General features: G+C 47.2%; 2 protein-coding genes across 7 annotated transcripts in view; one reads left to right on the top strand and one right to left on the bottom strand.

Moving 5' to 3' along the window:
• Positions 1-11,583, bottom strand: part of MED8 (mediator complex subunit 8) — a 417,118-nt gene that overhangs the window by 290,377 nt on the left and 115,158 nt on the right. The window lies entirely within an intron of this gene.
• Positions 1-11,583, top strand: part of KDM4A (lysine demethylase 4A) — a 57,731-nt gene that overhangs the window by 13,468 nt on the left and 32,680 nt on the right. For 5 of the 6 annotated variants that reach the window (XM_077960306.1, XM_028834645.2, XM_077960314.1 and 2 more), the window contains 7 exons: positions 995-1,188; positions 3,799-3,848; positions 4,589-4,692; positions 5,088-5,225; positions 5,908-6,155; positions 6,935-7,134; positions 9,636-10,003. In XM_077960306.1, coding sequence (XP_077816432.1) covers positions 995-1,188; positions 3,799-3,848; positions 4,589-4,692; positions 5,088-5,225; positions 5,908-6,155; positions 6,935-7,134; positions 9,636-10,003 — 1,302 coding nt within the window. Of the gene's footprint in view, positions 1-994; positions 1,189-3,798; positions 3,849-4,588; positions 4,693-5,087; positions 5,226-5,907; positions 6,156-6,934; positions 7,135-9,635; positions 10,370-11,583 lie in introns of all 6 variants that reach the window. The other variant, XR_013403158.1, reaches the window with a different exon arrangement.

Genomic DNA, 11,583 nt, shown 5'->3' with positions numbered 1-11,583 from the left:
TTTTGAGACAGAATCTCGTCCTGCTACCCAGCTAGAGTATAGTGAGTGGTATGATCATAGATTACTGTAACCTCAAACCCCTGGGCTCAAGGGATCCTCCTGCTTCACCCTCCCAAGTAGCTGAGATTGCAGTCACGTGCCACTTCACCTGGCTACCTTTTTTTTATTTGTAATTTTTTTGTAGAGACTGGGTCTTACTTTGTTGCCTTGGATGGTCTTGAACTCCTGGGCTCAAGCAATCCTGCCTTGGCCTCCCAAAGTGTTGAGATTACAGGTGTGAGCCACCACACCTGGTCCACTGTCATAGTTCCCATGTTTTGCAATTTTTTTTTGTGTGTGTGGTCATAGAGTTTTTTTTCTCTTTTGACCTAAGTTTCTTTAGCATCAATTCAAACTTTTCCTCTTGGGGTTTAAAACAGGTGACTGTTGGCCGGGCACGGTGGCTCACGCCTGTAATCCCAGCACTTCAGGAGGCCAAGGCGGGTGGATCACGAGGTCAGGAGTTCAAGACCAGCCTGGCCAAGATGGTGAAACCCCGTCTCTACTAAAAATAGAAAAATTAGTGGGGTGTGGTGGCAGTTGCCTGTAATCCCAGCTACTTGGGAGGCTGAGGCAGGGAATTGCTTGAACCAGGGAGGCGGAGGTTGCAGTGAGCCAAGATCACGCCACTGTGCTCCAGCGTGGACAACAGAGTGAGACTCCGTCTCAAAAACAAACACACAAAAAAACAGGTGACTGTCATCTCTTCATTCATCTTCCCTGCACTAGTATTCACAAAGTAATATTTGCCCTTTGAAGGTAAATTGTGTCAGTTCCAGTGGTAGCTGTGAAAGTGAATGAGGAATGCTGTGGTCTTCACGTCCATAGTGTTTTGACATTATTCCAAATGTTTGTCAGAGATGACAGCTTACTTGTGACCTACTCTGATTTGTAGGTTCAGAGCCTTGGTTTATATGTAAATGTAACTTGCCCCGGACTGTCATTGCCTTTGCAGCATGTTGATGAGTGGAATATTGGCCGGCTGAGAACAATCCTGGACTTGGTGGAAAAGGAGAGTGGGATCACCATTGAGGGTGTGAACACCCCATACCTGTACTTTGGCATGTGGAAGACATCTTTTGCTTGGCACACTGAAGACATGGACCTCTACAGCATCAACTACCTGCACTTCGGAGAACCCAAGTCCTGGTACAGTCTGCCTGCAGTCGGCACCGGGCTTCTGTGCTAGAGCACGGGCTCACGTTCGGTGTGCATGGGAAGCACCTCAGGATTATGTTAAAGTGCAGACGCTGGTTCAGGCCTGGGGTGACATTCCATGTTTCAAACAGACTTTCAAGTGCTGAGATGCTGTTGGAGCTCTGGTGCTCAGACCACCTTTTGAGTAGGGAGGCTTTAGAGAGCAGGGCGCTGGCAGAGTTACCCAAAGACACGAGGGCTCTTCCAGCCTATCCGACTGCTTTCTAATTTTTTTTCTGAACAGGCCTGAGGCATTTCTTAGCAGCAGACTTCTAAGACTACAGTCACTCCCTCAGATGATAGAAAGCTTTCTTTTCCTTACGATAAGAAAGAATATTAATACTTGGGGAGCAGCAGTGTGTGCTTAACACACGAGGGATTGCGAGGCTATTCAGCATGCTTCCTGTTCGTTCTCCAGGGTGTTATTCTTGTTGGTGAGACAAACATTGGTTCTCTCTCCTCTCTCTGCGCTGACCCATCTTTGAGTCTCAGCATTTTTTTTTTTTCTATTTTGAGACAGGGTCTCACTCTGTCACCCAGGCTGGAGTGCAGTGGCACCATTATGGCTCACTGCAGCCTTGACCTCCTGGGCTCAAGTGATCCTTCTACTTCAGCCTCCCAAGTAGCTGGGATTATAGGCATGCACCAGTATGCCCAGCTAATTTTTTTCCTTCTTTTTTTTAGGGTAGAGATGGGGTCTCACTATGTTGCACAGGCTGGTCTCAAACTGCTGGGCTCAAGCAGTCCTTCCACTTCAGCCTTCCAAAGTGCTAGGATTATAGGCATGTGCCACTGTACCTGGCCCCTGTCTCAGCATTTTAGTGAAGGTGCTGCAGATAACTGCAGTGAATAAGACAGATGAAATACCTACCCTCACACAGGTCGGCAACTGGTCAGGAGGTAGAAAGTGTGAGAGAATGATCATATGGTGTGGGGACAGCTCTGATGGGGAAGAAGTGGGTGCTAAGGTCCACATAGGAAGGATAGATGGGTGAGATTAAAGAAGGCTTCTTTGGAAGAGGTGACAACTGAGATCCAAAACATGAGAAGGACATAACTGGGTGGAATGGTGGTGGGTTTAGCAGCTGGGAGATTGAGGGAAGTGTATCCAGGCAGTTGGAACCACAGATGCAGAGCTCCTGGATTAAGACAGGACATGAGGGCCAGTCATGGTGGCTCACACCTGTAATCCCAGCACTTTGGGAGGCTGAGGCAGGTGGATCACCTGAGGTCAGGAGTTCGAGACCAGCCTGGCTAACATGGTGAAACCTATCTCTACTAAAAATACAAAAGTAGCCAGGCATGGTGTGTTTAGGGAGCTAGGGGAAGTCTACTGTAGACTGAATGCTGTGTAAAATGATGAGAAGTGAGTGATGAGGTCAGAGGGGACACCATGGGGCGCATTATGGCAAGTCATGAAAACCATATCCACCTTCATTTCTTTCTTCAGCATCCTCAGCCATGTTCTCTCTCAGGAGTTTTCCTTTCTTCTTTCAAGTGCTTTCCAGTTTCTAATCTGGGGGGAAAGAACCTTTTGAGCCTATGATTACCCCCTAACTACTGTCCTATTTCCTTCCTCAGAAGGCTAGACTTGTAGGATGTGTAAATGTAGCTTTTGTGTCTTCACCATTGTTGACTCCAAAATTCCCTGCTCCTGGATTTTTGAATTCTCTTGTAAAAGAAGGTTTTCCAGTTATTATATACATTCTTAGGTCCTCTGAAGTGGGACCTCCGGAGCCTTCTGTGTAGGGTTGCCTGATGGATCCCAGAGTCCTTTAGGTGACATTTTTGTCAACTCTCCTTCTCTGTTTTGTTTTATAATGAAGCTGTTTGTAGTGGGAGGATTTGTTGTTACTGTGGAATAATCTTCAGAAGAGATTAAAAAGATTAAAATAGAGTTACTGTGAGTTTCAGAATATAAAGTTTAACAATTTTGCAAAAGTTTTAAATAGTCCTAGGTGTCCTTTTTTTCTTTTCATTTTTTTAGGAAGAACAGTTTCGATGGTGTTTAGACACCCTACTGGGTAGAGAGGTAATTGATTGTTGGGTAATCAGTGTATGTAGCTGTTGGGGAGATAAAGGGAAAATGGGTTCGTCAGCAGATACAGGGCTAGGTCTCTTAAGTGTCGGATCCATCTTGCACTTTGTTTTCCATTCTTCCTCTCTAGCCCTCCCCCAGTTAGGCCTTTCAAGCATTTAAAAATACTGAGCATTTTTAAATACTGAGGTTATGTAATGACATCCTTTTTTAAAAAAAAATGTTATATGAACAACATTATAAACGAGAGTAATATTGTGTACCATAAATCCTGGCTCATGGTGAACACTTAATAAACATCTTATTAAGTGAATGAATATAGAAGAAATAAATTCACTCACCTTTTTTATGGACTCTTTACTCCTGTGCCGAAACAGTCTAATATTTCATTTTTTCAGATTCCTTTCTAGTGCTTGGGAAGTTAAAAAAAATCTGCTATTTCAAGGTGTTTTGAGAGTGGGAATAAGCCCCTTAGCTTCTGTACCTGTCTCCGCCCAGCCTCTGATGCTCTCATGTGATTGCAGGTACTCTGTTCCACCTGAGCATGGAAAGCGGTTGGAACGCCTCGCCAAAGGTACTGTGTCTCGTCTGTTTGCTGGGTTGGACCCTCCTATGAGCTGTGCTCCTTGCTCTGCACTAAAATGTGCATTCCCCATGGTCAGATTCTTGCAGGTCCTGTTGCAGGCCTGCAGATGTGGGTGAGCCACATTGGTTACCTTAAGAGGGCAGTGACAGAGCCTTTTCTTCCTTTGTCCTGAGCAAGGACTTGGTCATTTCTTCTTTGATTGTCTGTGCCTCAGTTTTAATGAGCAGTGGTGTTTCTTTGACCAGCGATAATGAACCAGACCAGTATGACCGGTGTTTCCAGTAAAGACCCAAATGTTAAAGAAAAAATTGCATTTTATGCTTTGTTTCTTTTATGTGGACTTACATAGATTTGTATGTCTAGAGAACATACTTCAGGAAAGCCTGGGTAGATCATACTCTAGCTGCATTACTGAAGAAAGATCAGGGATACAAGTGACTGGAGAAAAGGTCCTAAATAGTTTCAAAGCTCTGTAAGAACAGAGTCAGCTTGGGTGACCTTGGTTTCCCAAACAGGATTTCATTACCCATGTAATGCCCTACATGGGAGTGAGCCCAGAGGCTCACTGTAGAATCTTAGAATTGGTGCGGAGCTATAGGGATCCTTGGAGGTCACATCGGTGATTCTTCCTGTTTATCATTCCGATGAGAAGCACAGGTGTGAAGTGACTCCGGATTGCAGAGCTAGTGTGGAGCACTGTGTTAACCCATACCCTTTCAATTAAATAGGCTTTTTCCCAGGAAGTGCTCAAAGCTGTGAGGCATTTCTCCGCCACAAGATGACCCTGATTTCCCCGTTAATGCTGAAGAAATATGGAATTCCCTTTGATAAGGTGAGCTGATGTTACATGCCAGAGTTCTCAGGCACCACCCTTTCTGGCCTTTTACAGAGTTTTATTCTAGTTCATCACTATAACAAGAGGGGGGCCAAAGCTTAAACTATGTAACAACCCTTTGATCTAAGAGCATTAAAGGTGGGGCCACTTTAGCTTCCAGGTGCCAGAGGAGAGTCAGATCCCCTTGAACAGTGTTCATTTGGAGGCATGGTTAATTATAGTCATGTCATCTGATATGTCTGGGCTTTGCATAATTTTATAGAAGACAGCAAGACCCCAGGGGTTTTATGACTTACCCTTTGTTGCTCAGCTAAGTTGTGGTGGAGCTCAGAATTCCAGTTCTGTGGACCTCTGCCATTTGAAGCAGCTGTTTCAAGTCTGCTCTTGTTCAGGTGACTCAAGAGGCCGGAGAGTTTATGATCACTTTCCCTTATGGTTACCATGCCGGCTTTAACCATGGCTTTAACTGTGCGGAGTCTACCAATTTTGCTACCCGTCGGTGGATTGAGTATGGCAAGCAAGCTGTGCTGGTAAGTCTGCTTGATTTCTTTCTATAACACCATGACAAAAATGAGCAAATTCTGGTTAGATACGTTGGCTGGTGATTAGAATATTTCTTTGAGTTGCTGGAATTCAGAAACGAGCAGCTAGCAGTGTGTCAGAGTACTAACATTTTGTGTTCATAAGGAATTTTAAAAAATGTGTTCAGATTTGGGAAGTATAAAATGAGGTTCGTAAGTCCATTAGGCATTAAAACCACATCCACACACGTTAATATTCTTGCCTTAGCCACTCTGAGACTTCTCTGTTGAAGTTCCTAGGGGTTTTCTTTACTCTAGGGAAGCGGCAGGGCTAGGCCTTTGACTCGTAGTAGTAGACTTGCTTGTGTGTTCCTGGCTTGGACAGGGAGCCAAGGGCAGGTGGCTCACCATCCTGGGGGCCTAAGTGCTGAGCCTAACCACCGTCTGTGGCCCCGAGTTAGTGCCCAGGTAGATTTGCCCCAGTAGTATGTATTCTCTGCCCTTTTTTCCCTGCTTCCCTTCATATTTGAAGGTCCTGCAAGGATAATATGCCCTCAGCCTGTGAACCAAAACAATCTGGTTATAAACCATCTTGCACTTGTTTCCATGTGGAGGGAGGAGCTAGGACTTGGGGGTGAGGTGGAAGCAGCAAGGTATGCTCACCTGGTGCTCTTCCGGTTCCTGCTGACAGTGCTCCTGTAGAAAGGACATGGTGAAGATCTCCATGGATGTGTTTGTGAGGAAGTTCCAGCCAGAAAGGTACAAACTTTGGAAAGCTGGAAAAGACAACACAGTTATTGACCATACTCTGCCCACGCCAGAAGCAGCTGAGTTTCTTATGGAGAGTGAACTGCCTCCAAGAGCTGGCAACGAGGAAGAGTGCCCAGAGGAGGACATGGAAGGGGTGGAGGATGGAGAGGAAGGAGACTTGAAGACAAGGTAACCCAGCAGCCCTTTGTCGTGGCTGTGTGAGGGAGAGGTGTCTGGGTAGGTCCTGTGACCTGTGGAGAGGCTGTTTCTAAGATGCTGTTTGTGCCTCGGCTGAGGGATTGTTCTTGGTAAAGGCTCCAGAAGCCGGAGAGCCAGAGCATTCAGGCACTTTCTGAATGAGAGAACTGCAGTGGGCGTGTAGTCTGCTGGAGCAAGGGGTTATTTATATGAGGGTCAAGGCATTTATGTGCGAAGGTTGGGCTCCCCCTGAGCCGGAAAAGTCATGTTTTCTCATCAGAGAGTCTTTTAAAAAGAAGTGTAGTGAGGATGAGACTCAAGGGCATTGGTAATGTTGTGATTTAAGTCTGCAGTGCCATTAGAGCAGACTTAAGAAGAGTCACCTTTTTAAGTCTGCACCAATGGGAAGCTGAGCCAGGGGATCTGTGCTCTGAGAATTTATCCTGGGCCATATGGGAAAGAAAGGAGGAACCGTTCCTTGGTACCTACTATATGCCAGGCACTTTGCCAGCTACTCTGCATACCTTTTCTTAGTCCTCACAACAAATCTGTTAGGTGGGTGGTAATACCTGTATCTTTTAGATGATGGAACAAGCTCAGAGAGGTGAAGTCCCTTGTCTCAAGTCACAAATAAGAGGTGTCCCTGAGTTTTGAGCCAGGCCTGACAGGCTCTGGCCATTCGCTTTGGGTTGTGTGTGGATGTGTAGGAATGTCTTTGAGTAAGTGGATGTATTTGTGGGCTCTTAAAAGATTTGCCCTCTCCCTTGCAGCCTGGCCAAGCACCGAATAGGGACAAAGAGGCACCGAGTTTGTCTTGAAATACCACAGGAGGTGAGTCAGAGTGAGCTCTTCCCCAAGGAGGAGCTGAGTTCTGAGCAGTATGAGATGACGGAGTGCCCGGCAGCCCTCGCCCCCGTGAGGCCCACCCATAGCTCTGTGCGGCAAGTTGAGGATGGTCTTACCTTCCCAGGTTAGTTGACTATGGTGTATTTTCCACAACCTTAACTCATACATGTGTCCCGTGTCAGATGCCATATTGAGTGCTGGGTGAGAAAGAAAGCAGAGTGACAGGTCTGTGAGCAGATAGTGTACTTGGAGTGTGGGAAGTGCTTTGGGTAGGGATGTACAGGGTGGACTGGACACGTAGGGAAAAGCTCCTCCCTCTGTCTGGTCAGGGGTCAGGGAAACACTGGAGGTTTTGGTGAAGGTGACTCTTACAAGGTAAGTAGGACCTTCCCAGGCGGACAGAGAGAGAGCAGGGATGTAGAAAGGGTGTTCCAGAGGGGAGGAGCAGGGCACAGGCGTGGAGATGGGAGAATTTTTTTTTTTTTTTTTTTTTGAGATGGAGTCTTGCTCTGTCATGCGGGCTGAAGTGCAGTGGCGCAATCTCGGCTCACTGCAACTTCTGCCTCCTGTGTTCAAGCGATTCTCCTGCCTCAGCCTCCCAACTAGCTAGGACTACAGGTGCCCGCCACCACGCCTGGCTAATTTTTTTTTGTATTTTTAGTAGAGATGGAGTTTCACCATGTTGGCCAGGCTGATCTTGAACTCCTGACTTCAGGTGATCCGCCTGCCTCGGCCTCCCAAAGTGCCGAGTGGGATTACAGGCTTGAGCCACCGTTCCCAGCAGAGATGGGAAATATTAATAGCATGGTCCACTTGGGGGAACTGGTGGGGAGTTTCCCTCAATTGAATATTAGGGTAGAAGGCAGCTGTGTGACCAGAAGGTGACGCTGGAGAAATAGGAGAGGATGTAGGGCTGTCTGCCATTTTCATTTGCTCACTTGGAAGCTTATATTTTAAGAGTGGGAGTGGTGTGATCAGTGTTGTTTAGCAGTCACTTGGAAGGTCATTGAGGCTAGATTTGTTGGAGAAAGGCTTGTATCTGTCTTGGGTCAGGTATGACGCTAAGATGTGGTCTGCTGACAGCCAGGTAGCACTGTGGACTGACGTTCTGGGCTGGGCTGGCTTCTAATTCAGCAGATTTTCTTTCCCTTTTTTCCCTTCAAATTTATTTATATTGACAGATAAAATGGTGCATATTTGTCATGTACAACATAATTTTTTTTTTTTTTTTTTTTTTTTTTTGAGACTGAGTCTGGCTCTGTCGCCCAGGCTGGAGTGCAGTGGCCGGATCTCAGCTCACTGCAAGCTCCGCCTCCCGGGTTTACGCCATTCTCCTGCCTCAGCCTCCAGAGTAGCTGGGACCACAGGCACTCGCCACTTCGCCCGGCTAGTTTTTTGTATTTTTTTAGTAGAGATGGGGTTTCACCGTGTTAGCCAGGATGGTCTCGATCTCCTGACCTCGTGATCCGCCCATCTCGGCCTCCCAAAGTGCTGGGATTACAGGCTTGAGCCACCGCGCCCGGCCACAACATAATTTTTTTGTTTTAGAAATAGGGTCTTGCTCTGTTGCACAAGCCTGTGCGAACACAGCTCACTGCAGCCTCAACTTTCCGGGCTCAAGCAATCCTCTTGCCTCAACCTCTCAAGTAGCCTGGACTACAGGCGTACGCCACCATGCCTGGCTACTTTTTTGTTTTTTGAGACGTAGTCACTCTGTCACCCAGGCTGGAATGCAGTGGCGATCTCGGCTCACTGCAATCTTTGCCTCCCGGGTTCAAGTGATTCTCCTGCCTCAGCCTCCTGAGTAGCTGGGACTACAGATGTGGGCCATCACGCCTGGCTGATTTTTTATATTTTTAGTAGAGATGGGGTTTCACCCTGTTAGCCAGGATGGTGTCGATCTCCTGACATCGTGATCTGCCTACCTCGGTCTCCCAAAGTGCTAGGATTACAGCCGTGAGCCACCGCGCCTGGCCCATGCCTGGCTAATTTTTAAATTTTGTAGAGATAGGGTCTCACTTTGTTGCCCAGGCTGGTCTTGAACTCCTGGGCTCTAGCAATCCTCCCATCTTGGCCTCCCAAAGTCCTGGGATTACAGTTGTGAACCACTTCTCCTGGTCCAACATGATTTGTGAAGTAGATATATGTTGTGGAATGGTTAAATCTAGCTGATTAAAATACATATTACTTCACATAGTTACCATTGTTGCAGTGAGAACATTTAACATACACCCTCTTAATATTTTTCAAGATCTTTAGATTTTCTAGCATGGGCTAGGTAGCCAGGTCTCTGCTGAGCTCAGACTTGTATTTCCTGCAGGAGACTTCGGAGGAAATGGCAGCTGCCCCTTACTGAGTGTCTGCTGAGTGCCAGGTGGTGCTCAGGAGTCTTATTTATGAGCCCTGCAGATATGTAGTAGCATCTTCTCACTACAGAGGAAGAAGCTGGAGGCCAGGAGGCTGAGCAGATAGCCCTGGCTCACAGTGTCCCTCAGTGACAGAGCCAGGATGGGAAGCCAGGTCCCATTCCTAGCCCATGTTCCTTGTGCTTTGCCACTCTGGCTTTCATCAGATTCACGTGTGCAGGTGGAACTTGGCTCTGTCTAACGTGTATGTGTGTTTCAGATTATTCTGACTCCACTGAAGTCAAATTTGAAGAGCTCAAAAATGTCAAACTAGAAGAGGAGGATGAGGAGGAAGAACAAGAAGCAGCAGCCTTGGATCTTTCTGTGAATCCTGCGTCTGTAGGGGGACGCCTTGTCTTCTCAGGCTCCCAAAAGAAGTCATCTAGCCTGGGCTCTGGCTCTTCACGGGATTCTGTCTCTTCTGATTCAGAAACTAGTGAGCCTCTCTCCTGCCGAGCCCAAGGGCAAACGGGAGTTCTCACTGTGCACAGTTATGCCAAAGGGGATGGCAGGGTCACTGTGGGAGAGCCATGCATGAGGAAGAAAGGGAGCGCCGCCAGAAGTATCAGTGAGCGGGAGCTGGCAGAGGTATGGGCTCCAGGCAGTGGTGTGGGCTGGGGAGCTGCCCTGAAGGACACCCTGTCGGGGAGGGGATCTGTGTTGGGGAGGTGGGTCTGTGTGGTGGAGGTGCTGCAGGAGGGCAGGAGAAACCCTCAGTCAGTGCCTCCAGCCTGCAGTGGTTGTGTCCAACAAAAGCCTGGGTGGCATTCACTCTCCCAGCTTGTTCTTTGCTGGGAGTTGCTTTTCTCTTATCCCTGTGGCTTCTGATTCCAAGAATTGCATCAATGCAGCCTCAGTCACAGCAGCAGATCCTCCTCAGCCCACTTGGATCACAATGCCTTTTTTTTTTTTTCTTGAGATAGAGTCTTGCTCTGTTGCGTAGGCTGGAGTGCAGTGGCGTGATGTTGGCTCACTGCAACCTCTGCCTTCCAGGTTCAAGCAGTTCTCCTGCCTCAGCCTCCCGAGTAGCTGGTATTACAGGCGTGTGCCACCACGCCCAGCTAGTTTTTGTATTTTTAGTAGAGACAGGGTTTCACCATGTTGGCCAGGCAGGTCTCAAACTCCTGACCTCAAGTGATCCGCCCACCTCAGTCTCCCAAAGTGCTGGAATTACAGGCATGAGCCACCGTGGCTGGCCTTTTCAGTTGGGGTGGGTGGGAACTCTTCCTCTGACCCTCATTGCCTTAGCGGCACAGGGGTTAGAATAGCTGCCATTGGAGCCCACATGTTTGGGGGTTTGGGATGAGATGAGATGAGATGGCCTTTCTTACCTTGAAATTCAAGGGTTTTTTTCTTACAAGTCTTGACTGCTCTGTAGACTCCCAGTATGACACTGATAGAACATCCTTTTGGAGACCAAGATGCATTCCCAAAGCTATAAATATGAACGTGTGTGTTCAGGCTTCCTCCATAAATATGTGTTGTCACCAAAAGCTGATTCCTGCTTTTGTGTAAAATGGCTCTTCGTGGGTCTGCCACTATGGGTGATCAGAGTCATGTCAGATGCAGCTGGACCCACACTACCCAAGGGACCTTCCCTGACTCCCCAGACTTACAGCTTATGTGGGTCAAGCTTGCAGCTTTTGATGAGGGGTGGCAGATATAAGAAGCCAGTGCAGAAGGTCCTCTTTATTCCCTATCCCCTTACCTTTAGTTTTTAAAAATTTAGCTCTTAAAAATCTTCACTATGGAAAATTTCTGAAGTATGTACAGAATACCATCACGAGCCCCCGCGTGTACTCATCATATATATGATTAGCATTTGGCACATTTGCTTTCTGTTTTCTTTGGCTGCAGTACTTGACACTCAGTCATATTCACATTTCCCTAGTGTTGCCAATAGTCCCTTTTTATGGTATGTTTATCTCCTTGTTGTTAATACTCGTAACTTTTCTCGGTGCCTTCTCTGAATCTCAGGGTACGGTTTTTGTAGACTTCCTTTTTACCTTGTGAATGTTCCTCTTTCCATCCCACTGTGGTTGCAGGCTAATGAGCTAATAACTACTGTGTTTCCTTCTCATTGCCTCTGATTGCAGTTCTCTATGCCTTCTTATGGCAGCTTCCATAAATGAGGGCTTTTTCAGCCTGGAAACCAGAGTCTCTTAAAC

This window comes from Macaca mulatta, chromosome 1 (assembly GCF_049350105.2).
Source record: "Macaca mulatta isolate MMU2019108-1 chromosome 1, T2T-MMU8v2.0, whole genome shotgun sequence".
Classification (NCBI taxonomy): domain Eukaryota; kingdom Metazoa; phylum Chordata; class Mammalia; order Primates; family Cercopithecidae; genus Macaca; species Macaca mulatta.
The sequence above is the reverse complement of the archived record's forward strand: the minus strand, read 5'-3'. Positions and strand labels throughout refer to the sequence as shown.